This window comes from Aristolochia californica, unplaced genomic scaffold, assembly GCF_029961685.1.
Source record: "Aristolochia californica isolate CCGP_79_NKW_82.1479 unplaced genomic scaffold, dmAriCali1.0.hap1 SCAF_15, whole genome shotgun sequence".
NCBI lineage: Eukaryota > Viridiplantae > Streptophyta > Magnoliopsida > Piperales > Aristolochiaceae > Aristolochia > Aristolochia californica.
Genome location: NW_027181826.1, coordinates 23,342,507 through 23,369,907, shown reverse-complemented (window position 1 = coordinate 23,369,907; position 27,401 = coordinate 23,342,507). Strand labels below are relative to the sequence as shown.

The 27,401-nt window shown below is 37.2% G+C and overlaps 2 protein-coding genes across 3 annotated transcripts; one reads left to right on the top strand and one right to left on the bottom strand.

The window, feature by feature from the left end:
• Nucleotides 1-2,477: 2,477 nt before the first annotated feature.
• On the bottom strand, nt 2,478-3,756 carry LOC137951262 (GDSL esterase/lipase At1g06990-like). Its single transcript, XM_068797849.1, has 3 exons — nt 3,160-3,756; nt 2,776-3,028; nt 2,478-2,677 (listed from the first exon to the last, which is right to left on the bottom strand). The coding sequence occupies exons 1-3, from the start codon at nt 3,754-3,756 to the stop codon at nt 2,478-2,480; spliced, it is 1,050 nt and encodes a 349-aa protein (XP_068653950.1).
• A 3,600-nt stretch (nt 3,757-7,356) lies between these two features.
• On the top strand, nt 7,357-26,978 carry LOC137951369 (DNA-directed RNA polymerase 1B, mitochondrial-like). 2 transcript variants are annotated; one of them, XR_011112123.1, is made up of 20 exons: nt 7,357-8,725; nt 10,109-10,318; nt 10,587-10,720; nt 11,356-11,422; nt 11,581-11,639; nt 16,886-17,003; nt 17,262-17,375; nt 17,492-17,623; nt 17,713-18,129; nt 18,465-18,515; nt 18,846-18,916; nt 19,203-19,287; nt 19,633-19,785; nt 19,911-19,985; nt 24,502-24,591; nt 24,727-24,774; nt 24,918-25,032; nt 25,130-25,233; nt 25,687-26,257; nt 26,731-26,978. XR_011112123.1 is itself a non-coding variant. In XM_068797983.1 (19 exons), exons 1-19 carry the CDS (start codon nt 7,757-7,759, stop codon nt 25,795-25,797), a joined length of 3,123 nt encoding a protein of 1,040 aa, XP_068654084.1. In that variant the 5' UTR covers nt 7,357-7,756; the 3' UTR covers nt 25,798-26,716. The 2 variants fall into 2 exon arrangements, 1 of the variants encoding a protein (XP_068654084.1); XM_068797983.1 differs by lacking the exon at nt 26,731-26,978 and having other exon boundaries at nt 25,687-26,716.
• The last annotated feature ends 423 nt before the right edge of the window (nt 26,979-27,401 follow it).

Below are 27,401 nucleotides of genomic sequence, written 5' to 3'. Positions count from 1 at the left end.
TAATCATCAACAAAGGTAATAAAATATTTTTAACTATTAAAACATGCATCATAAGAACCTGAAATATTAGTGTGTATAATCTCTAAAACATTAGAAGTCCTCTTGACACCTTTCTTGTACTTGTTAGTTGGCTTTCCTTTAATGAAATCCACACAAGTACCAAAATCAGTAAAATCAAGAACCTCAAGGACTCCATTTACCAATCTCTTAATTCTATTAATGGATATATGACCTAATCTCTTATGCCACAACATGTAGGACTTCTCATTTATAATACCATGCTTAATGCCAACATTATTACCATGCACAGTTGTAAGACTACAATCAAAGGTAGAATTTAAAAGAAGTTTAAATAACCCATTATCTAAAATACCATTTCAACAAAAAACATTGTCTTTATACAAATGAAGGGAATTACCGATGAAATTGAAACGACAATGTAAAAAGTCTTGAAACTGAAATAAGGTTTCTTGAAAAGGACAAGACATAAAAAGGTTTCTTGAAAAGGATGGAACATAAAAAGGTTTCAGTGTCTAAAACAAAACCAAAATTCAGGACAAGTCTATAGGTCCCAACTGCCTCCACATGTGAATTCATCTTATTTCCTGAATAGATGGAACATTCACTTTTTATCCGTTTTCATTGGTTTAAGAAGCTCTACATGGTGTTAGCAACATGAATTATAGTACCAAAATCAATCCACCAAGTGCTATAAGAAACCAGAACCACAATAGATTCAAAACACACTAAAGAGATAAATTTCCTTTTTTTTCAAGCCAATACTTGAATTTGGACAAGTCTTCTTTATATGTCATTTCTTCTCGTAAAAGAAGCATTTGACATTGCCCCTAACTTGATTAAGAGGTGCTTTCCCCTTCCCTTTCTTATATGGTTTCTTATTGCGAGTCATCAAATGTGTGCTTTCAATCCTTCTCAGATTCAACCTCTCTTCCTCGTGTACACACATGGTGAGAAGTTTATTAATTCATTATTTCTCCTTATGTCTCTTGTAAGAGATCTTGAAGGGTTTGTATTCAGATAGGAGCAAATAAAGGATGAAGTGAACAAAAAATGACTCGGGCATTTCAATCTCCAATGATTTTAATCTACTGGTTGTGTCCTGTATCTGCATGATGTGCTCACGTACACCTTTGGTGCCATTAAATTTCATGGAAGACATTTCTGTTGTTAGGGTACTTGTTAATGCCTTATCAAAAGTCTCAAATTGATCTTGAATAACTTGAAGATATTCTTTTGCTTTGGCACAACCAGGGATGGATCCCCGAATACTCTTCCCAATGTGGGCCTTGGAGGTTCATCCACTCGAAGCGCCAAATCAAGGTTCATACACCCCAATGCAAGGAGAATTTTCTCCTTCTGATCAACATAATTATCACTAGGAACAATATTGGGGGAATCAAAATTCAGAATAGATAAAGTTTAAAAAATTGAAAAATAAATCATAACGCTTACTAAAACATGCAATGAAGCCAAATATTGAATATTTATCTAATACCAAATGATAGCAAGGTTTCTAGACATGTATGAAATTTATAAAAAATTGAAAGCGGAAGTTAAAGATACATACCTCCTGCCATGACAGCCAGATTAAGGATTTTCCACAACGCCTGCCTAGTCTATCCAAAGTACGATCCATGGAGACACAAACTTCTTTGCTAGACTAGATTCTCTTTTCACATACAACTTATCAAAAAGACTCTTTCCCATTAAAAAAAGAAGAAGAAGTTAACTGATGGGCAGTTACAATTGTCCCACTATCCCTACATCTAATGGAAAAACTACTTCCTAATAATGGGTCAACTATAGAACATGTCTTACAATAAGTGCTAATGATTAAGGTTAGATATACTAGCACACATATAGTAGTGGCAACTGGTTCAGCCTTCCATCATATGGAGGATGAATGAGACCGTATCTCCATATAAATGACTTTTATTCAACATCTCTATGTGATCGGAAGATACTAGACTCATTGTTTCCCCACTAAATAAAGAGATGGGGTTCTTATTTGACCATACAGGGTGGGCATGAGATGAAATACAAAAATTTCACAAGTTCTAGGTTAAGTTAACTTTTTATGCCTATCTTTGGGGTTTTGGATATATATACTTTTTTATTTTTAATCAAATATTTTAATTTTATGTAATTTTACTTGTAAACCATTATATGAGGAAGAAATATGGAAAAGATTGAAAATCAATCCCATATGAGGTTGAAAAAACAGCCCCATCACAGGGCAAGCAAGGTGGAGGCAATGTTATGAGTTGCAAGGTGGGGTTGGGATTCCTAAAACCTGCCTTCGACCCTCCTTGAACCTGCCTTACCAGTTGCTATTACACCAACTGATTGGAAAGAGAAGTCCATTTGAGGACAAAACGGAAACAGAGCAGTTACTCATTAGACGCGCAAAACTTAATTAGATTAGCATGTTGTAGGAAGCTAGCAGAGCTTTGATGTCAGTTATATAATGCAAGAATGACATCGTCGAGAAACTTTTTAACTACGACCTTGCAGACGGCCTGCGATGGATGTACAGAATCCCAGAACATGAACTTGGAAGGATCAGAACAAGATAAGCTCCTACTCAGAGCACTGCATGAAGGTCCCATTTCAATGTAGCCCGTCCCACAACACCCTCTTGTAGTTTCATCGAATCCTGATTGAAGACAAGAATCACACAAGAAAATTAAAGTTCTACGAGATAGTTGAAGCAATCAAGAAGAGAATATGAAAGTGATGCGTGCGATCGCTCACCGTATTTACTGGGGTTGTTTAACATGTCGGTCACTGGATTGAAGATGTCTCCGTAACCAAGTCTGCTCCCTGGAAGGGAATCTTGTAGTTCGGTCAACAGTTTCTGGAGCTTGGAGTTGTACGCTTTGGCATCGTCGTTCTCTTTCTCACTGCATGAGCGATCCAAGAAGTTGATGTTTCTTTGCATGGGTACGCAGCCGATTGGAGCTAGACCAGACACGATGAACTTCCGCCCACCCTGACTGTAGATTTCCTGTTGTAGCAGAACGATTTAACAAATTAATGGGGGTTGGGGAGAGGACGATATCCATTAATATGCCCACAAAATTTTTCATTCTGAGAAAGAAATTAACGTAGAGATAGAGAAAGAAAGAAAGAACGTACCTGGATTAGAGATTTAAGCTTCCCCAACAGAAAGTCTTGATACCCATTGATATCATACTGAAATCTGCGGGTGGGGATGTCGTAGAAGTTGAAGATGAGATCATTAGTTCCTGCGCTTATCAAGATCAAAGCATTACTGGCGATTTTAGAAGCTTCTTCCTCTCCCACAATCCTCTTAAGCCTCTCCAAGTATTGCTTCAGCATTTCCGTCTGCTTCGACATCGGAATCACCCTCGAAACAACAGTCGTCAGGTCGTCCAAGCCGGAACCTGCCGAAGCGAAACAGACGCCGGTCCGGATATCTTCATCGGAGAGTCTTGGGTTCAGGAAAGGGGGAACAGCCTCTTTGATACCCAGTGCCGACGCAAGAAGGTCCGGCACCAGAAGACCGTCGGAGAACCTCCCGGTAGCTGAGCCACCGATGAAATTCACGCCGTAAGGAACATGGTTAGCCCTCAACAACGTGGCAATGTAGTTATTGTTTCCTGTATCTACAGTAGAATCGCCGAAGATGAGCACGGCGGGTATCTTGTCGTGGCAGAGGCTTAAGCTGAAACACGCCTGAAGGAGCAGGGAGAGGAAGAGGAGCTTCGCCATGGTTTGTTTTGAATTCTTACTCGTCTTTCTGACTTCTGGTTGTCGTTTTGAGGAGAGAGATGAGAAGCGTTGGCCTTCCGTTTATAGATTTCCGGGAAAGGGATTAATCTGGTAGACGACGATTCACATTGGCTGTCTTCGGCAAACTACAGCCTAATAATGGAAGGCAAGAAATTGTAACGAAGGGAGGAGTTACAACAAGCACACAAATGGGGAAACCCAAGGCTATAGGATTCTCCATTCTGGAAATGTGCAGGTGGTTTGAGAAATTTTTGGGTATTTGAAGATCAAAGGAGATGATAATAAATAAAATAATTTCATGACAAAATTAAAATATAGATACCTTTTATGATGAATTCCATGGAATAAATGATTTTGGAGGATTTTATAGACCTTTGGGATGAGCTTAAATGGTGATCTAGAAGGAATACTATGGCAGGTTTGAATTTAATAGAAAAAGCCATAAAAAAACAAGTTAAACTTGGTTACTTAATAAACCATTAGTTAAGAAAATTTCTTCCACAAATGGTGGAATTTGAGGAGAAAAGAAGAGAAATAGAATTTGAGAGAAAATTTTAATCATCTAAATTTTAAAATATTACTATTTTTTTATTTTTTACGTCTATCCAAACAAGAAAATTTTAATCATCTAAATTTTTCACGTGAATGCATTTTTGTTCAACCGAGCCCCAAACATCCTTTGTCGACGGAGCTTTGCAACAAAGATCCCCAAATCTCAATAGACGCTTCTCTCAGCCATTTCGTCTTTGATGCTTTCTACTATCTGATCATACCGGAGCTTCTGATAAGACCTAGCGGAAAGCGAATTACAGAGGTTTCAATCGGCGGACGCTGATGACTTCACCGGAGAGTTCCGTGTTCATCATCGTCTCTGTTTCGAGGTGAGTCTTCGCAGGATTTTTAAACTTTACTACAGAACCTGAATTTGGCAGTGGATTTCGATTGTATGTTCATGTGATGTGAACAAAATGCTTGAATGTTCAATGGTCGATACGTGAATCATGATTCTTCTGTTAGCATTGTTGTCTAATATCATCCCAAGGCAAGAAGATGAGAATCCAGTAAGTATCATCACAATATCCCTTTCTTCTCAACTTTTGTTTTAGGTTCCTTCTTTGCCAGAAAGTTGACCTTTTTGTTCCTATATTTTTATTAATAAAAATTCTCTTTCATTGCCCTTGCTAACACAAAAAACCAATTTATTTTTATTTTCAATTTCCACTACTTTTAAATTGTACTAACTCTCTTAGATATTACCCAGTTTTTTTAACATAATAACACAAATAACCAACTTTTTAACTTATTTGCACAAGTACCCAACTTTGACTGATCAACTACACATATGTACACTCAAGGATGACACATAAGTGTTGACCGATTATGTGGTGCCATGTCATCATGCCACATCAGCACCCAATGAGTCTTATGCAATGTCATCGACAAGTCACACCACACCATTGGATGCCACATCATCGAATAAATATTTTAAAATTTTAAATATTTTTTATATTTTTAAAATTAATTTTGTTAAAGTTTGAAATATTTTTTTAAAAATATTTAATTAATTTTGATTATTTTAAAAATATTTTAAAAGATTTTAAGTTATAAAAAATAAAAATATAAAAAAAATAGTTTCTTAAAAAATTAATATTTTTTGAAAAATATTTTTATGATTTAAATATTTTTTTATAAATAAAGTATTATTTTTTTAAAAAATATATTTATATAAATGGTAATAAAAAGTGTACCAATAAATTAGATTTTAAACTCTAGAATAATTTTTTCAATTAAAAATATTTTATATCGATAATAAAAGGTGTTAAATAGGTAAGAATGAATTATTTTAATTAATTAACACAAATTTAATGTTTTGTTATTATAAAAAAAAAGGTAGAATACTTATACCAGCAAATAAGAATTTTAAAACTAAATTATTTTTTACTACATATTGTAATTAAATAATATCTTTAAGTAAAATAATTACGTTAATGTATTAATTAAAATAAAGTATTAATTATATTATTAAAATATTAAATAATTAATAATCAAAATTTCTATATTTTTATTATATTAAAGTAAAGGTAATGAAATGTGTAAGAATTTTTAAAACCAGAAATTAATATTTAAAAATATTAATTACAAAATAACCTAAATTAACCATGAAAAGAAAATGGGAGAAAAAAAGGTACATAGCTTGTTGGTTGACATAGCAGAAGATTTCCCATGTGCTGATTTTGCATGATGATGTGTTACATTTGATAGTACATACGTGCAGTTGACCAGTCAAAGTTAAGTATTTGTGCAAAAAATTAATTATTTGTATCATTATGTTAAAAAAATTAGGTAATATCGTAAAATTTCTTTTATTTTTTTAAAGGAAGTGTACTAGTAAATACTCTCGTGAGAGTAAAAGAGCCTCTTTCTGATATAAGACCCCTGAAGGAGGTCTACTCTCTTCATTTTCATAGAAGTTCCATGCATTGGGAACGAAAGCAACTCTTCTGAAGCATTTAGAATTTTGTTTTGCTTCTTCCTCTTGCCACTTTCCGATTTCACTCCTCTTTACGGGATACCACTTGCTTCCCCTCCCACCCCTCTCGTCCCCCCTAAAAGAAGCACACTTCCTATAGCAACTATCTACCATTTTCTAATTTCCTATCCAGTTTTAGTTCATAAATCTAGTCTCTTGTTCTGCTTACCTGTTCGTTTGCTGCTTTCTGACTTTGATCCTGTTTGAGAAATTATATCATGCAAGAATCAGTGAGCAGGTTGGTATTGCTGTTAAGAGGATACCGCCACATTGTTGGTGTAGCTTTTGGCATGCTCCAGAATTCTCTCGCCGCCTCTGTTTAAACATGTTTTGCAAAACAGAGCAACTCTGGTAAGCTTGTCTTCTCATTTTCCATGCTTTGTGATGCTGTCTTCTCATTTTCCTCCTTTTCTAATGGCAGCGGGGGGCAGGGATTCCTCATCTGCCATTGCTGACCGAGAGCTCCTCCTACCTTCCTTTTTTGAAGCCCCTTCACCCAATGACCCCTGGTGAACTCATCTGGGTCAACTGGGTAAACAGGTCAAGTCAGTTGGATTTTCTGCATCTTCCTGGTCTTTTAGATCTTATAACCTGGACAGGAAAATGGTATAACCAGCCAATCTGATACAGGTTTTATAATATAACCAGCCAACCTAGTAGATGAATTTTCTTTGGTTAAATATATTTTAGCGTGACTCACCCCAGAAAACCGAAAGTATTGGTGGTTTTAACCAAACTAGAATGTTCAATTCAGATTCTTAAAGATAGATTCGTCCAGACTCAAATGTAGAGATGATCTGCTGCAGTGAATTATTAGGAAATGAACTGGATAGGAAAAAAACAAATCAGTCATAAGTTCTTGACCCAGGCAGGAAGCTCCCTCAGAGGCCCAGGCAGAGACTGTTGAGAATCCATTCATGGATACTTGAGCCGGATGGGATCCATGAATAGGCCCAGTCTTAAATTTTGATCGGGGTGCTACAGCGTCGTGACAGCCTGCTTAAACCCTAAACCCTCACTCAGTAACGGCGTAAACCTGGGGGAACAACTTGCTCACACAAGGAAACGAACGATAAAACGGTTGCTCCCTTTTGGGACTTCCATCCTCGTTGCAGATTTCAACTTCTGCTTCTTGTCTTTACAGTTTACAATGCTAGCTCTCCAATCTCCGAAATATCACTGCTCTCCTTGCTAGCTTGTCATTTCCAGATGCGGCGTCGCAACTTGGATGGGGAGAAGGGACTTTGAGCAAAACGTTTCTCTTTATACGTGAAGTAGGGTTTTCTCCCCTTCTGATTTTGCAAGCTCATCCGTTACGTTACAACGCTTAGAAAGTTCTTTGTTTTGAAAACTCTGTCCGTCAAAAAAACCTCAGGGAGGACGGAGACGACGACCGAAGTGAAGGAAGCGGCGACTAAATCTCCAATTTCGGTTTATAGAGCATCGCCGATGTTATGGAAGCTCGAAAATTTCATGTACGATAATATTACTCCAGTCTCTGCAAACCACAGGATACAGCTTGGTAGTCTCTTGCCACTCCGAGGCCTCACGAATTTTCACCCAAAGCTATCAAGAAATCCCGAAGGGATGTGGCGTTACGCTGCAAAACAAGCCTCTTTGCGAAGAATAAAGTCCCATGGCTGTTCTTTTTCCCTATCTACCTGTAATTTTCTCGGTTCACCTGTCAATTCAGGGTTAGGAGAGCAAATAAGACCACCTGCGGTGCATAATGGCTTCAACTTGGAGTTATGCCAAATGGGTTCATGCAGGCATGAGCCTTCTTTCTGCGAGGGAGTGGGGTCGGGCTTAAGGTTCAGTGGGTTCTCTGGAAATTTAGCTCCTTCAATACATTCTCGTTTAAATCCAATGAAGAACTTAGCAAGTGTTGCTGAGGTTGAGGTTGAGGCTGAGACTGTCTCATCCGAGGAAGAAGTGTCAGTTATTGAAGAGATGCAAGGGTTATTAGAGGAGTTAAGTAACGGAGAGAATATCAAGGATCTTGATTTCAAAAAGAAGCCATCGAGAAACCTGCGAGGCAGGGGTCAAGGAAAATACCTTGCACTAAGGAGAAGACAGATAAAGATTGAAACAGAAGCATGGGAACGGGCAGCAAAGGAGTATAAAGAGCTTTTAACAGACATGTGTGAGCGGAAGCTAGCTCCCAATTTGCCATACATGAAGTCCTTGTTCCTTGGTTGGTTTGAGCCACTACAGGATGCCATAGCTGCTGAGCAACATTTGTGTAGCGAGGCCAAGGTTAAGCCGGCTTATGCGCCCTATTTTGACCAGTTGCCACCTGATATGATGTCTGTCATTACTATGCATAAATTGATGGGTTTGCTGATGACTGGTGGGGGCCATGGGTCTGCCAGAGTTGTACAAGCAGCATGTCAGATTGGTGAGGCCATTGAACAGGAGGTGAGCAACCTCATGTTACTCTTATCATTGTAACTTTCTTGCTTGTCAAGGTAATTTGTATAGTAATGTAGATTCTTTACCCTTTGGATGCTGGATGATGTGTTGGTTTCAATTACTTTCTAATCTGCAATTTGTTATTAGACTTTAATTACGTTTTGGTCTTTATTCTCCAAACTTGAGTGACAGTAATGTATTACTGTTATTACTAAGGGGAGTGATATGGTGATGCCGCAAATTGTCAAATAATTGTGACTTTCCTTGCTGAAACTCTAATGGCACAATTAGATAATAGGAAAAAGGTAAGATAGCCGCTAGAATTCTTCTTTCTAATCACTGGTATGTCACGACAACCCTAAACAGATATTTAAGACAAAACATGTCTAAAAAGACGAAAATAGCTCTAATTGTTTTAACATATGAAAGGTAAAAGAATTTTAAATGCTTTATTACAAAAGTAAACAGAAAATAAGAAAGAATAAGCATCTGGGCTTGGGCTTCATTTTTGCTCCTTTTTATTGGATCTGAATTCATCAAGTTGATCCAAGTAAGCTTCAGCTTGCTTCTTTATGTCATATGGCAGAATCATGCACTCCCACATGGAAAAAAAAGGAAAAAAACAATTACCTAAATGAAAATGCATTAATGTTGTATGTAGCCTTGGGGAATATCTAGTGTGAGGTCGTGGGTTCAAGTCTCACCAGGGGTCAGGAAGACGTCTGCATTCAACATTCCAAAAAAAAGGTGTATGTAACACACAAATTTTATAAACTGAGAATGTGATCTTAATGATTTTGCAGTTAATTCTATGTATTTTACAAATGTTATATCATTTTTTTCATGTCTTGAATTAGTGATGAGAATATGAACTGTTTCTACTATTATAACTATAGACCTTTGCACACTGTTGATTGGGTCAAATTATTATTCTAGCCAATGACCAGATATACCTTTTTTGTTTCAAGTTGTTAAATTATTTGCTGCCCAAGTGTGCACTAAACACCACTATCTTGTATCTTCGTCTGACTATTTTATTTCTGCTTGCTGAATGCCTACACTGCATACCTCTCTAGCTATATATACTTGTTAACATGCTCTATAATTAGTTCTTCAGTGGCTACTCTCCTATCTGGAGAACTGAAGGGGTGTTATTGTCTGGTGACTATATTCAGCATTATTTCCTTAAAAATATATATTATAAAGATGTTGTTGATGATGATGATGATAAATAAATTTCTGCATACAATTGATTAGCTGGAAATGTTATATTGACCCTTTTTTTTATAATGGCTGTATTGACATTGATTGTGGTCTAAATAGTAAATTTTGTTTTTCGAGTAGTCAGCTTTGATATTGAAATGTAATAATATCTCTTGAATGGGTCAGGCTAGGATCCACAGGTTTTTGGAGAAAACAAAGAAAAAGAATGATAAAGAGCAGAAAGACAAAGAGGAGCTTGATCCCGCTTTGAAAGAACAGGAATTCCTTAGGAAAAAAGTTACTTCCTTGATAAAAAAGCAAAAACATGTTCAAGTAAAACAGATTGTAAAGGGTCTGGACACTTCAAAACCGTGGGGCCAAGAAGCTCAAGCAAAGGTTTGGTTTTTCACATTCTTACAGTTATTTTTAAAAATTTTAGCACAGTAAGGCATTCTCATTGTTTGGTTTTCCCGACAATTTCTTGTTGTAAGCCCCCCCCCCCCCCCCCCCAATGTGAGATCTTAAGATTTCATTCTTTCGCAGTAATATTTCAAAAAAAAAAAAAAAGATTTCATTCTTTCTGAAATAAAATCTTCATCTTTCTCCAAAACACAGTTTGATTTTCAGCTTAAGAAAAAATACCAAGTAACTATTTCTATTTCAGGTTGGCAGCCGTCTGATTGACTTGCTTATTCAAACAGCTTATATACAACCTCCTGTGGGTTCCAATCCAGACGGTCCTCCTGATATTAGACCTGCATTTAGACACACACTCAAGAATGTCATTAGAGACCAACAGTAATATTTCTACTCTCATTTACAAGCTTGCATGCTAGTGTACTTCTTAAAAAAATTGTGTGGTCATTTAACTTATTTCCTTCTATTGTCCTTGTTGGATTTTTGGGTTGAGCCCGGTTCCATCCCAAAATGACTAGCTACTTAGGAGGCCTATTACTCAACCTTATAACCAATTAACTTTTCTTCTCATTTTCCAATGTCGGACTTTTTCCCACTCAACACTCTCTTTCATGTCCAGGCCTACACATAATGGGGCTGGGACGTGGGCACAAACCTTCTAATGGGGCACACAGACTCTTTCATGGAGCCCACAACACACAAACTCCTATCTTATTGAGCCTACAACACACAAATAACTTGGGGAGTACAAATTGGGCCTTGACCCGTACATAATCTGCTTTGATACTATGTTGAATTTTTGGGTTAAACCCGGTTCCATCCCAAAATGACTGGCCACTTACGAGGCCTATTCCTCAACCTTATAATCTATTAATTTTTTTTCTCAATGTGGGACTTTTTCCCGCTCAACAGTCCTCTTCTACGATGCTCTCTTCAGGTCCTGTGCTAAGTAATATCAGCAAAAGATCATACTCAATATTTTTTGTTTTGTGGTTCCAAATGGTTTTTTCATACAGGAAAACCAGCAGAAGGTATGGAGTTATTGAATGCGACCCATTAGTCCTTCAGGGTCTTGATAGAACTGTAAGTGCCATTTATCATTCTTCAAATAATTATTGAAGTTTAGTTAAGCTTAGCCTAAGTATTATTTCTTGGGGATTATATCTTTCTGCAATTGGATTCCAATCTTTTTTTACTTTTATTTTGTTTTTTCAAATAAAATACTTGTTTTAATTTGTCAGGCAAGGCATATGGTGATCCCTTACATGCCTATGTTGGTGTCTCCACTTAATTGGTTAGGGTATGGTACTACTTTTTGCAGTCTTGTCACTTTGTTTCAATTGATTCTAGGTTCTGATTTGAAAGAGGCTTATGTGGCTTTAGCAGTATGATAATTTTGTTCTTTCTCTTTCTTTATTCTCCTTTGTGTCTTTGATAGTAGGCTCTAGCTAGGGGTGGAAACAAGCCAGGCTGAGCCTGAGCCTGAGCTTGAGCCTGATGTAAGCTTGAGCATGTGCAGGAGGCTAATCAGCTAGGCTTGAGCTTAGGCTCAAGATTGAAAACAAGGTTCATACTAAGCGTGAGTGCAAAAGTCCACGAGCTCGAGTTCAACCTGAGCTCAAATTATCAAAGATAATATGGGGAAGAGGAAAAAAGAGCAGATGAAAGAGGAAAGAGGAAGAAAGGAAGAGGAAAAAATGTGAACAAAAGAATGAAAAATAAAATAATCGATATTTGTATAAATGGAATTCCAAAAACCAACTCCCTAAAGACAAGGAAACAATAATAAGACATGGCCTTAAAAAAGAACATTAGTTTTCCAATGGCCTAATTGCTATAGCCTAGTGAAAGTCTCATATAAGTTTGTTTTATGAGACAAGATTGGAAACAAACTTCTGTGATGCTTGCCCAATTGACATAGCTCACACTGAAAAAAAGAACTAGACGAAAAGTTTGCAAAGACTTGAGTCAGTTTTGCTATAGATGGATGACCTAACCACATGTGTCACTGTAGAGAAGAATTTGCGATATGTAACACCTGAATACTATTTTGCTGATGGTTCTCCAGGTAGTATCGCCCATCTCTCTCACAAGCAGAACCAATCGTCTTCCTCGTCATGAGATCCTGAAAAACATAATGAGTAGGATAAAATGTGAGGGAACAACTCTTTGACTTGGTTAACTGATTAACTGACAACAAAGTTAGAGGAAACGTGGGGACAAAAAAGTGTTGACTGAGGAGATAAAAAGGAAGCAGGAGTAACATTGCCTACTCCTTGAATAGGAGAGGTAAAACCATCTGCACGATTAACATGTTTGATACACAAAGACTCTTTTAAATCGAAAAACAATGATAACATACTTGACATGTGTGTGGAGGCTCTTGAGTCAAGAACCCAGGATGGTGACGAGTGAGCATGATAAGCTGCCATACCTGAGTCAACACTGGTAGAATTAGGTACTGGGATGGAAGCATGAGCTACAGATGTTGAGGACGGAGCAACAAAGATTTGGGCTATGCGTTGAGCAATCTATTGCTGTTGTTGTATCAATTGTTGCATCTCATCTGAAGCACTTGGTGTAATCGACAGAGAATAATCTAAACTTAACCCAACATTTGTCAAAATAATGATTATTTTTGTCACAATGAACACACTTCTTTTCTGACTTATCATCACCATGTCCTCTACCTCTGCCTAGACCCTCTCTACCTCTGCCTCTACCTCTACCTCTACCTCTACTTCTAGAGGAATCTGTAGGGGCTGATGTAGTGTTGGAAGCATTAAGAGCACCGGCTTCCATTATCTTACCTCCTTTACATGTTCCAAGTACAATAGTCTTCTCAGCCCTCATAATCTGATGAAAAGTGGTAGAGAGAGTAGGGATTTCATCTAAAGCTAACACCTGGGCTTTAATAACATCAAATTCAACACCTAAACCATCCACAAATTTTGCAACAAGCTGATTTTGCTGTTTTCTCAACTAATTTTCATACATAGTAAATGAATGATATACATTTATCTCCTGCCATATGCCAAGGAAAACACTATAATATTCTGTAACAGTTCGATTTCCTCTTTTCAGCCCAAAAAAATCTATATATAGCTCATACACTCAAGAGAGATTACTCTCCTGTGCATATAAAGATTCTAGAGACAACCACATAACCTTCGTTGTCTCACAGTTCTTCACCTGATTTCTAAGAGTAGAATCGATACTATTGACAATCCAAGTCATAACCTGACTGTCCTTTGCCTCCCAAGCATCACCTAGAGGCACTGGAGGATCATCTCAGACAAATTTCAACTTCTTTCTACTCTTAAGATATATTTCGACAGACTTAGCCCAATTAAGATAATTAGGCCCTGTCAATTTTTTCGAAGAAATTGTGATGATATCCTTTCCGTCAAACCCAAAATTTATTCTAACCGGGGTATAAACTTCTCTTGTCTTAGCCATAATACTCATATTTGATCACAAAACAACCAATATAAGCTTCCAGATAGGTTGGCTCTAGTAACTAAATTAAGGTTAGGGCACAGAAACAGGATATTTGCACTTCAATAATCTAATAACCAACAATTCACAACTATTTCAACCAATATCATGCAAATGTGGTAGCAATTGGGGATGACATCATCAATTGGATGACTCAGATCTCAAAAAACTCAATGAGGGAAATCAAAGTATAAAGAATCCTTCAATGATTCATAAAGACCAATAAACCTAAGGTTATGGCAAAGAAAAGAAGAAAAAAACTTAACTTTGATGAACAAGCATCAAAATCTTGTAGTTTTTCTCCTTCTAACAGGTCGTCCTCTTAAAAAAGGGCAAGAATTTGTAGTACAATGCTCCCCGCAACAATCTACTACTCTGATACAATGTAAAAATCCAGATTTGGGTGAAGGAAGAGGATAAAAATGAGAGAAAAAGGAGAAAGGAGAAGAAGAAATTTCTGAAGTGCATAAAAGGTTTCGTTGGGAACTGTGCACGAATTCCCAGACTTCTTAAATAAGTGTTTCGAGTTACAAGTTATAAAAATGCCCCTATACTCTTAGTAAACTTTAATCTACTTATATCTCCCTAACTAGACATCCTATGTACATGAAAATTTAACCATTGATATAATTTAACATGCAGGACAAGGTTACATAAAAAAAATTAACCATTGAAGGTAAAATGGCCAAAATACCTTGGAGGGTGACCAAAATACCCCTGGATGTATTTTTTAACAGTATGTGATATTTTTCATATTAGAGAACAAGGATGACATACCTGACATATGAGCAGTAGCTTCGGAATTGATAACGCAAGTAGGAGAAGAAGAAGCATGAAAAACGGACATACATGAAGTGGCCATAGTAGTAGGAGTGGGAGCATGAACCATGGATGCCGAAGATGAACCAACTAATAACTAAGCTAGGCGTTGCATAATCTGTTGTTGTTGCTAAAATAGCTATTGTACCTCATCAACTCCTCCTAAAGGGACATGGGCAACAACCTCTGATACTGTTCCACTGGTGTCATGACTAATAGAGTTTATTCAGGCAGGTTTTCCGAATTTTATCCAGCACCTATTAGAGTAATGACTAGTTCGTCCACAATGGTCACACTTCCTCTCAAACTTACTATCACCTTTGCCTCAACCTCTGCCTGAACTATCTCTACCTCTACCTCTACCTCTACCTCTCCCAGAACCTGTCCATTCTCGAGATGAGTCTATTGGACTAGAACTAGGGCCCGGAGTATTAAGTGCAGTAGCATTTGTCACTTTGTTTCTGCCTTCACAATTCTATTGAAAGAAGTAGGTAACGTGGGCACCTCTTATGAGGCTAGGATTTGTGCCTTAATGTTGTCAAACTCACTACCTAGACCATCAAGGAACTTTTCCACCAGTAGAGGTGTTGTTGTTTCATCAATTCCTGCTCATTCGTAGTGAATGGATGATACACATTAATTTCCTACAATCCCACAAATACGTTGTAATATTGTGTAACTATCTTGTTACCCCTTTGAAATCAAAGAAATTGGTGTACAATTCATAAACTTTGGATAAGTTGCTTTCTTGAGTACATAAGTACTCCAAAGAAACTCACATAGCCTTTGTAGTTTCACAATGCATCACTTGATTTCTCAATGTTGAATCAATATTGTTGACAATCCAAGTCATAAATTGGTTGTTTGCAACTTCCCAATCATCAGTTGTTGAGATAGGAGGGTCATCTCGGATGCACTTCGTCCTTCTTCTGCCCTTCAAGAACATTCTCACTAATCTGGCCCAATTGAGATAATTAGGTTTTGTCAACTTCTCAGATGTCATAAATACAACATCTTTACAATCAGATCACCCATATCTCTGAATAGTACATAAACTTTACCCAAATCAGCCATAGAATAAGTATAGAGTCACTAAAATACTCAATTTCCTTTTGCAAATTCCAATGATTGAGCCCCACTTTGTAAAAATTAGGGTTAGGGCAGGAATGAGATGTGCACAAGTAGTATGTGCTTAAATCAACACCATATAATAATTAGATAAGAGATCTTTCAAGAATAGACCACAATAAGGGCTGACTTCAGCATACAGACTGATGGTGTAGGCATTGGTCTAGGGATAGTTGACGTACATCCCAAGATCACTCAAGGAGGGCAATCAAGGCATGAATAATCCTTCAAATGATGACAGAACAAGTAACCCTAGTGTTATGGCAGAAGAAAAAGGAGAAAAATTTAATTTTTACCAACCAGAGAACGAGGATATTTGAAAACTCTGTTCTTGTGAAGTCATCTAGATGAAAGAAGAGGTTTTCTGGCTAAGATGTTCTCCCAGCAATGATCGTCGCTCTAATACCATGTAAAAAGTGTGAAACTTAGAGAGAGAGAAAAAGAGGAGAGAGCGAAGGAGGAGAAAAGGAGGCACAAGCTCTGAATGAGCTGAGTTGGGGGTCATGCACAACTCCCAATGCTATTTATTTGGTTTAGATAATAATTTCAAGAAATAACAAAAATACCCCTCTTACATAAAAATCATTTATTTCCTTATAACTCCCATTCTACTCTTCATATGAATATGAAATTTGGTACATAAACTAATCAAACATATTGAACAAGATAGTGTCATAATATAAAATATCCGATCATGTAAAATGACCAAAATACCCTTGAGCTGATTTTCTCACAGTTTTTATTTCTCTTGTGTATCCTAGTCCAACACATGTAACCAAAATAGAACAATTCCATAACAATTACTTCAATGCTCAGGTTAAAAGCCACAACTATGAGTCATGTGTCCAAAAATGTTGCTTTGGTTGCTGCAGCATCATTCTTGCATGCACATTATTGTCCACATATGCTGTCAAGAAGACCTATCCTTAAGTTCTTTTTTTTTAAAATACACTACCTTGTGGTTAGGCTGAGTTGGATCCTGTAGATCTGTGGTGGTCTCTATTATTACTAGATATATGTAATTCTTTATAATGCATTATCATTGTTGAGTAGTGTGCTAGCTTGACCTTTTTTTTTTGTTTTGAATTCTCATAATGACAGATATGATAAAGGAGCACACTTTTTCTTACCATCTTATGTTATGAGGACACATGGAGCAAGACAACAGCGCCAAGCAATAAAAACAGCTCCAAGGGAACAATTGCAACCTGTTTTTAATGTATGAATACATAATATTTATTTGTTCGCTGCTTGTTGAGATTATTATAGCATTTGGAGGGTGCAAGACTAGCATTGGCCAATTAATCTGTAGTTTGATACGTGATTTGATGTTGCAAGTATTTCTTGCCAATCTCTCACACTTTGATTGATTTTTTTAACACGCATCAGTTTGTTACAATTATTGTTCTTGTTATGATTATAATTGCTTCAGCGTATTTTGCAGTTCAGTAAAGTTATTTGTGTTGGTACTATACAGGCCCTGGATACGCTAGGCAATACCAAATGGAGAGTTAATAAAAGGATTCTTAGTGTGATAGATAGAATATGGGCAAGTGGTGGCCGTCTTGCTGATTTAGTTGATCGTGATGATGTAAGTAAACCAGCCATGCATTATTAATGCTTTCCGAATGTAGAATGCTATGCCGGACACTTTCTGCTTTACAAATCATCTTTATGCTGAAGCCACTGTCATTATATCTGTTGCAGGTTCCTCTGCCAGAAATGCCAGACACTGAGGATGAAGCTCTTATTAAAAAATGGAAGTGGCAAGTGAAGTCTGTGCAGAAAGAAAACAGTGAAAGACATTCCCAGCGGTGTGATGTAGAACTTAAACTTGCTGTAAGAAATTGTTTATGCTCTAGTTCTTACTTCTCTTCTCAAACTGAAAATGAAGAATCCATGATATTAACTCTTTTGTGGAAAAATAGGTTGCGAGGAAGATGAAGGATGAAGAGGGCTTTTTCTATCCACACAATGTAGACTTTCGAGGTCGGGCATATCCTATGCACCCATATTTAAATCATCTTGGTTCAGATGTGTGCAGAGGGATCCTTGAGTTTGCAGAAGGGCGTCCACTTGGGAAGTCAGGCTTGCGGTGGTTGAAGATACATCTGGCAAATCTATATGCGGGTGGTGTGGATAAATTATCATATGATGGCCGGCTTGCATTTACTGAAAATCACTTGGATGATATATTTGACTCAGCAGATAGACCACTCGAGGGTAGGAGGTGGTGGCTGGGTGCTGAAGATCCATTTCAGTGCTTGGCAGTCTGCATTAATCTTGCGGAAGCTCTGAGGAGTTCTTCACCAGAGACCACCATTTCCCATATGCCTGTTCATCAGGTTTTCTATTTTATTTTTTCCTTATTCTTCTTCTTCTTCCTCGTCTCTTTTTCCATTCGTTTGTTTTTTATGCTGGTTTCAATGCCGTGGAAAATATCATGGACTTCTGGACGGGTAGGGTGTTAGTTTATTGAGGGAGGGTGAGGCACCTCTTTTTTATCTTTTCCATTAAGTTGTAGCTTACAAAAGTTTACACCAAGTTGCAAACTGATTGTTTTGCCAATTTTGGATGATTGTATATCTCTGTTGTTCTTTTCTGTTGTGTAACTTTAATCATAAACCAATGAGAACTTCGAATTGAGTGTTCTTCTTAGTAGCTTTCTCTTTGTTTCTAGGATGGTTCATGCAATGGCTTACAACACTATGCGGCCCTTGGCAGAGACAAGGTAATACTTTTTCTTGCTTTATAGTGGTTTCTTTTTAGTTGTTGGAAGATTCTTGTTCCAGGTGCTTGATATTGGTGTGAACGATATTGTGACTTGACTTGCTAAACATGGATTAGTCTTTGTAGCATGTAGAGCTCATGACTGTGTCCTCCTTGGCATTCATTCAAATGCCTACATCACAGGGGGGAAAAAAGAAAAAAAATGATACATATCCAGTCTCTAGATATATCTGTTAGTATCAGCATTCAAGAAAGTAAAAAAGACAGAAGAAAACTAATAAACTATATATCATTGTTGACTTTCTACTGCAATGCACTTGCTTTGATTCAGTTAGGGGCAGCTGTTGTAAACCTCGTTACGGGGGAGAAACCTGCAGATGTTTACTCAGGAATTGCTTCAAGGTATTATCTTCTCTTCAGGGACTGCAAAACCATTTAGTGTTAGTGAACCTTTAGTTTTTTGTTCATCCAGCTGCCTACTGGGATCTTAGGGTACCCAACCAGTTTTCACTGCAGAGAAAGTTGCTAGTAGGGATTGCTCTTTTGACAAAAATCTGTATTGAAAGTTGACATTAAAAAACAAGTAATCCTAAAGTATCTTGATGGCGTGAAGTGGAAAAGATATCTTTCATATTTAAATTTAAAAAGGCTTCTGTGGCTAATCTACTAGATAATTTGTTCTCTGCAGAGTCCTTGCAATAATGAAGCGTGATGCAGAAAATGACCCAGAAAAGGATCCAAATGCAAAGATAGCCAGGCTTCTCGTCAAGGAGGTTAGGCATTGTTGTTTTCTAGGCTATGAGTTGATGTTACCAACTGAAAAATTAAAAAGTACCATTTCATGGGGCAAATTAGAATATCCAAACATATTTACCATGTTTCTCAATCCATAAATTCTTAAACAGGATTCCTGTTACCGGTTATGCTTGATGTGGTAATTTTTTGTTTATGTTTTCATCATTTAATGGAGTATTTCAGACACATAGAAGAAGGAAAATAGGGATGTGGGGAAATAAAGAGGAAAATGAAGAATAAGAAAAGATACCAGCAAAGTTATGTATACTGATGTATATTAACAATATTTAGAGCTAATGCTTAATTTTGTTGGGTTGTTTCAGGTGGACAGGAAACTAGTGAAGCAGACAGTGATGACCTCAGTATATGGTGTGACTTATATAGGTGCTCGTGACCAGATCAAGAAGAGGTTATCTGAGCGCAATGCTATATCAGATGAAAAGGAGCGATTTGTTGCTGCTTGCTATGCTGCCAAGGTAGCCTATCTTTCTGACTCAGATGTTCTTTTTTGGGTTTTAACTTTTCTCCCGCTGACACATTCCTAGAGGCCCATTTGACATAAGATAAAAAGAAATTGTGGTGATGTGTTATTCTTGAACAGGTTACCTTAACTGCTCTGGGTGAGATGTTTCAAGCTGCAAGAGATATTATGAGCTGGCTTGGTGACTGTGCAAAGGTATGCTTATGTTATATTCTTTGTATACAAATGGAGGCTGTGATGTACTTCATTGGGTAGCGAGGAGCTCTCTAAGTGTCCTGAGGTTATTGAAGGTATTGAACTTACATATAAATAATGTCAGAGAATTTGATTGACATTTAAATGATTTGAAGGACCCAAAAGTTGACAATAATGCGTCTACTGTTAGGATGTTAATTAGATATAAAGACAAAATAATCTAAGGAATTTGTTGAAAAGTTAATGTTATATGTAGTTTGACCTCATAATGCATTTATTGTGTTGCATTAAATGACATGAGAACAATAATGTAGAAAACCTTGCCTCGACCTATTGAACTTACTATTAGACTTTGAAGTGTAGATCTTGTTTGCTCTTGAGACCACTTGAGAGACTGAATGATTTAATAGGGTTGTTAATCATTTGGTTATCGAAAAAGTTATTGCATAATATTAAAATGATCTAGAGAAAGAAGAAAAGGAAGAATTCATCTAAAGAATGTGGTCAAGAAGTGGGCTGGAAACAAAGAAGAGAGAGAAGAAAAACTACTAGATGTTGGAACAGAACCTAGTAAAAGAGGAGAGAAGATTGGCCCATCTGCGACTAGGAGTCAACCTTCTACTTTTATGACCAAGAAAAGTATGAAAATTTCATTGTCCCTATGGTGCTCTTTTTTTAAGACAATGAGAAATCAATAGAACCCCAAATAGGCAAAGCCATTACAAGAGCAAATAATGTAAACCAAGTAAAAAATGAAATTACAACTGTCAGTAACGAGGTGCTGGCAGCTACCTCCCTCCCTAGGCAGATTATCGGTGATCCTGTTGGCGCTACGAAGCACGTGGTATCAGCAAATGGTCCTACATCCACCACTTTTCTCAATCTCATCCATGTACCTCCAGAATTGGCAAGGGGGGTGGTGAGGATGGGCTTCTTCCCCAAAGACAAAGCAATGACTACCACCAAGTTGCTCTCGACAACAAGTGGAGAGATTACCTCTCATAGAAGAGTTTGAGGCCCTGGAGAAAGGCTCTCACCTCTGCAACAGTGAACTCATCTTGTTTAAAGATCACAAAGAAAGCAAGGAAAACTTTATCCTCAATAGTCCTAATGATACTTCCACCACCCACCGGACTGGATTGCCCCTTTTAGCCTACCCTCAGGGGTAGGAGACCAAGTCACAAGGTGATCAATGCGGTTTGGAGCTGAATTAATGATTGGTGAATAATTCCTCCTTATGGTAGAGCTGGGGAGATGTGAAGTTTCTTGAAGCTTGCTTGTGCAGAACAAGATATCGGGCATTATTCTTGCAGTAATTTCTCCCATAGATGTTTGTTTACCTTTAAAAGTCCCTTTATTACACTCATTCCAAACATTCCAGGAGATTGCAGAAATGGTGAGTCCCTAGCAGGCTTTGTTGGTTTTGCCTGAGGGTGGAGGCAGACCAGATCCGCTGAATGTATGGCCAGTGGAGAAGCAGATTGTTCACGGACTCCAACTGGTTAAGGCAGAGTTTACAGGTTTGATCATCCATGGGTTCCCCTTTTAACAGCTGGTCTGCGGTGAGAGTTTTACCTTTTCAGGCCCACCAAAGGAAGTGATTAACTTTGACAGGGTTGGGATGTGCCAGAGGGAGATGCCAACCAATGGGGGGTCAGGTTTATTGCTACTGAGAGGAATATCGGGAGGCAACTGAGGAGGACCCACAGGGTGTTCCAATACCATGATGTCTATCCCCCATCTCCTAATATAAATGGTGTTGAGGAGAGTGAGAAGGTTAATTGCCTCCAAGATTCCTCTTCAGTGTGAGTGCTCCATGGGCTAAAATTCCAGGAGCACATGCTGCCGGCAACGCTTCGGTCTCTGGGATCTGGTCTCTGCTTTTGTCTTGTCTACATGAATGCTAATTCTTCTCACATCTGAGAAATATGGAAACAAAATCATTTTTCTAGTCTCAACCAAATATAATGTAATTACTTTGTATAGTGTGGGGTAAATAAGTTAGAAAAGATGTGTACCTAAACATGAAATTGTCTCAAGTGAAATAATCCTCTCCATATTGGGTCCTTTTTCTTTTCTTTTTTTCCTTTTTAGAGAAAGATCCTCTCCATCTTTAAAACTTATCTTCTGTAAGTTTTTACTCTTTAGGAAGTATCTGTATAAGTAGGTTCTGTCATGAGTACATGACAACAGAAGGGTGAGAATGAATGATGAGAGTAGAAGGGTAAGATTAGACCTTTGGCTCCACGGCCATATTGGGGGTTTCTAGTGTGAGTTCTTGGGCTCAAGTCAATAGGGTGTGGTGTGCTCGTTTAATCAACATTCCGGAAAAATGTTGAGACCAGAAAATAAAAAGAGAAACAATGAAAGCCTGCATGTGTGGCTGAGATAATGACAAGAACAAAACTTGCAATTGAATGACCAGTAGTGACTTGGATGCAATTATTTGAAGAAGTGGCTTATATTTAGTTTTCTAATGTAAAACAAGAGCAATACTGTTTTTGCAATATAATTAAGTTGTATATTAATTAAGATGTAATTGAGCATAATGAACCGATCTCGGAGTAATTTTGTGTACCTCTTTTCACCTTGAAGACTTCTTCCTCCAAATCTTCTACTTTTCTTCAACAATCTGTTAATTTTGCGTGAGTTCAGTGACAAACAAAAATATCGTAGAACAAGAGAGGTGGCAGAGGTATGGAAATTGGAAACTGAAGAAAAAAAATAACCAAGAGAGTTCCCATTCCAGAGAAACTTTTGGTGTCTAAAGAGTCTGGCCAATTTCGGAATCCTAATTACCTGATCAATACTTCATTTTGGAGTAATCAAGAGTGGTGGCTATCTGGTCATGGGAAAAACTTGTCCTCAGCTAGCCACGAAAGAAATACTTGTACCCCAGTGATACATTTAATGTTTTTTTTCTGAGGGTTTTTTTAGCAAGATCATATATCTCCTTAAAGTCAGACAAATTGGTTGGCTCCATCTGCTGACTTGCCAAATTTCAGGAGGCTTCTTTCCAAAATCTTTGAAAGCAACCAACTAGAAACTTGTGCCCACGAACTTCTTCTGTCGTGTCCAGGCCCAATAAATATCACAGTAAATGCACAGGCTTTGAGAAGTGAAGCACATGATAAGGCACAGAAAATAAATAAAAAATTGGTATGAAGTATCTCTGGTACTCTTATAGTTTCTCTGGATTCATATTACAATTACTAGCTAGCCAATGTTAGGAAGCTTATTCCATACAAATAGGTTCCTCCACAGCCAATGTGGATCTACCCTTCTGTGCCCCCTTTTTTTTTTGTATAATTTAAAGGACAAAATATTTAACTAGACATTTCTCACCTAAGTAATCAAAGGTTGTTAGAGAGGCTGAACAATTTCTCTTTCTCAAATGAAGCTCTAATTAACTGTTTAGTTCTTCATTTATACAGCAAGCAAGAATGGTGTCTGTTTTCTGTAGTCTAACAAGATGGTAGGGTTTGAATCCCCTTTCCTCATGATCAGTGTATGCTAAACTCTTGGGAAAATGCAGGATATCATGGCAAGATAAAAGAGAGCTATGAAAATAGATAGGAGTTGACTGTTCTCATCCTTTAGGAAGGTTTCTGCTGGTTGACACTGATTGAAACGTTATAAAATTTTGAATTATAGAAAATTTTTAAATGTAACTTATGCAACTGTCTATGATTCGAATTTGAAAAATAGTCTTTAGATTTAGATCTCCTGGTAATAAATCCATGCTTGTGTAGTACTGGAAGTTTGAGTTGTCCATGATCTGAGAGTGAAGGTTACTTGCTTTATTTATAATTAGTAAATGATACACCTTTGCTGATAGGTTGCGCCTTGGATGCATGTTATATTCTTCGTAAAACTACATTCATTGTTTATGAAGTTACTTTTAGGTGTTGTTGAAGAGTCTTTGATTCATTCAAAATTGTGAAAACCGAAAAAATGCCTTCTTGGGATTTTGTTCACAATTCTTTCTGAAGAAATTCATAGATAAACATTTTCTTTCAAAAATAAAAAATTCATGAATAAACATTTAACTAAATACTTGAATATTCGTGAATTGGTTTGATTGAATATTGAGAAAAATTCTGACTCAAAAGAAAAAAAATCTAGAAGTCTGTGTTCCTAGCATGGAAGGGTATTTGTTTATATACTTTGGTACTCTTCATGTTATTAAGTATGATTGCATTACTTCACTAACAGTTTGTCGTGGTTCTGGATATATTAATCTATACCCAGAGATCCTGGCTGTTGTGAGATTGTCTCAAAGATCAATGATTGACTTTATCAAAACTCCAATGGCTTCAATATGAATAAATTGTTTCCTTTGTGTGGGAAATATATAAACTAAACTCTGCAATGATACCTTATTCCTATTTCTCTAATGCAGTGTCTCGTGAATCATTTTCACTACTTATGCTAACAAGAAAACTGTTCCTTTTTGTGTATATTCTAATGCAGATTATAACTATTGCTATAACCATTAACTGCTAATCTTGAACAGGTGATTGCTTCAGAAAATCAGCCAGTAAGATGGACCACACCTCTTGGCCTTCCCGTTGTCCAGCCGTACAGAGTTGCAGGAAGGCATCTTGTAAGTCTTCCAGCTACATGAAGATGATCAAAGATGTTGAATTTCATGTCACTTTCTTTCCTTTTCTTTCTCTTCTAAACAGAAATCATGCATTGACTTAATCGTTTGAGTGAGTTCTCTTCATTTGTTCTGCAGATCAAAACATCTCTTCAAATTTTGACCTTAAAACGGGAAACCGATAAGGTCCATATCAACTCAAAACTTTTACTCCAGTTGTTCTGGTTTTATGAACTATTTCTGTTATAGAATAAAGACATTGATGACAGAAAGCATGATTTTTTCTGAATAATGTGGTCTAAAACTACTCTGCTTGGTGACTATTGCAGATCTTGGTGAAGCGTCAGAGAACTGCTTTTCCTCCAAATTTTGTCCACTCCCTTGATGGTTCCCACATGATGATGACTGCCCTTGCATGCAAGCAAGCAGGGTTGAATTTTGCAGGTTGGTGGATTAACTATTGATTTTTAAGAATGCTTATTTCCTTTGGTTGTTCTTCTATGGTTAATAAACATACATATTTTGCTTTTGCTGATACCAGGAGTTCATGACTCTTATTGGACACATGCCTGCGATGTTGACCAAATGAACAGAATACTCAGGGAAAAGTTTGTGGAGCTATATGAGCAACCAATATTGGAGAATGTAAAGATCCTTACTCTTTAAGAAGCATTTTAAAATGACGAAGAGTTTATAAGGATGCCAGAGCAAATATTCATTAAAGAATGGCAATAATTTTTGTCTGTTAATATTTCTTTCACGTCAATCTTCAAAAAAAAAAAAAAAAAGAATATTTTCTAATTCATTATTTCTTTTCTAATCTTCAAAAAAATTTCTTTTTCTCTATTCATTATTTCTATACAGTTAGCTCTTATTCTTATGATTGGTTTCCAATTACTGAAGACAATGTTGCAAAATCCCTACGGATGTGAACATTCCAAAGCTTCATCTGGTTTTCTATACACTGTCATATACACATCAGAAAGCATGCATTTTCTGCACACAACCTTTTACAAGCTGTGGTTAGGGCAAACTTTTGCTTTTTACTCTTTGGAGCACATAAGTCTCTAACGCTGTTCTATTTCTAAATATGTGCAGTTGCTGGAGAGCTTTCAGAAATCTTTCCCATCTCTGAGCTTTCCTCCTCTACCTGAGTGCGGAGATTTTGACTTAAAAGAAGTCCTTCATTCCACTTACTTCTTCAACTAATTGATCCTTAATCTTCTCATATTTTAGTTAATGCCTACTAGTGGCAGCTTCATGTCAGCTTTTTCTACCGTGGCAAGTTCATGGTAGATCTCTAAGTTTTGGGTAATGCGAGGTGTGGATACTGGTGGATTTAGCACAGATCCTACAAAACCCAGTTACTTGCCCCAGCTGCTGATGTACATACTGACAAGTAGGCCTTCAAGCTTTTCAGAGGGAGACCAGTGTCTTCTACCGTAACTTGACCGTTCCATTTGGATATTGAGCCTATGGATGGTGTAATTTGTGTATTCAAGTTATACAGCAGAGAAGCTTGTGACGGTGGTTCAAAGAGGTTTGCACATTGACCCGGAATGATGAAGAGAATGAAGATTGTAGATTGTGTAAAGTTATTTGCTTTTTGTGCGAAGGAGGATGAATTCATCTGTAGCAGTTGAAATTGGAGATCAGGAAATGTCTTCAGGTGGGTGCACCAACTGGAATAATTATTTTCTGCTGGAAGTTTTATACCTGAAATCCTGCTGGACAGCAGAGAGCAAGAAGGCATGCCATTTCTGTGTCAGCTTATCCATTTCTAACATTGAGGAGATTATAGAGGATCATTAAGCTTGTTTCTCATTAGATCAGTGAGGAACTGCTGCGTGATGGGTCTCCGATTGGATTATAATGGCTCACTCGTGTTTGAAAATTCTTGATGAGTAGTGCCCTTGACAGCCTCATAAACCTCCCAAGCTTAATTTTTCAATTGGAAGATCTTTCGAGTTCTCTATACCTGAGTGACAGAAGGAAGACCTGGCCCCTGTTGGACAATGGTGTTTGTTTTCTCACAATTCTTCCATTCCAGAACATATTCGCTGCTGTTGTGTTTCTTTGGTCCGACTTGCACCACTTGTGCCATAGAAGTCTAACATTATTTTTTTTACTTCTTGTGTGTAGGATGCAGAGCTCCATGATTTGATCAACTTTACTAAGAAGTATTAAAAAAAAAACAAAAAAAAAAGTGATGGCTGTGCCTTGTACTAAATCTGTCAAATACACCGGCAACGAAATGGATGCAGCAGTCTTTTTACTTTCTTTCTTGAGATAATTGAGTTTGAAACGATTTTCAATCACCATGAATGGGTTAAGGCTGGATGTAGCATTCGTTTTTTGTTTCTTTCTAGATAAAACTGATTCATTACAGAAGTAGGAAATAGCTCTTCGAAGCAAAAAAAAAATAAACAGAGCTCGTATCCTTGCAAATGAGAGTTTCAAGCAACTTCCTTTCCAGGGGGAGGTTCTTCACAAATATCGTGATTGTTCCTTGCCGACTGGATCGTGTTGCAGACTTAGTTTGTCTTCTATACTCCTATATTCTCTTAAAAAAAAAAAATTTGAGTGAAAGAGAGACGAGATGCTCGTGTAGATGGTGACGAGCGACGACCAACGAAGAAAAGAAAATAGAGAAATGTTCTTTGCGGGCCATGAATTATTCTCGTTGAGACACTTTTTTTTCCCGTAAACAGGTATCGCAGATACATTGAGCCCCCGCCAGAGTCATGATATATTGACTGCTGTTTCATTAAAGGTATTTTGGGAATTTCATATTTATAATTTAATTATCCTAA

Coding starts and splice junctions, on each gene's coding strand:
- LOC137951369 (XM_068797983.1), top strand. CDS start 7,757: ATGTTATGGAAGCTCGAAAATTTCATGTACGATAATATTACTCCAGTC. Junction 8,726..10,108: donor GTGAGGCCATTGAACAGGAG/GTGAGCAACCTC, acceptor TGAATGGGTCAG/GCTAGGATCCACAGGTTTTT. Junction 24,775..24,917: donor TAAAACGGGAAACCGATAAG/GTCCATATCAAC, acceptor TGACTATTGCAG/ATCTTGGTGAAGCGTCAGAG.
- LOC137951262 (XM_068797849.1), bottom strand. CDS start 3,756: ATGGCGAAGCTCCTCTTCCTCTCCCTGCTCCTTCAGGCGTGTTTCAGC. Junction 3,029..3,159: donor AGCTTAAATCTCTAATCCAG/GTACGTTCTTTC, acceptor CTGCTACAACAG/GAAATCTACAGTCAGGGTGG. Junction 2,678..2,775: donor AAACAACCCCAGTAAATACG/GTGAGCGATCGC, acceptor GTCTTCAATCAG/GATTCGATGAAACTACAAGA.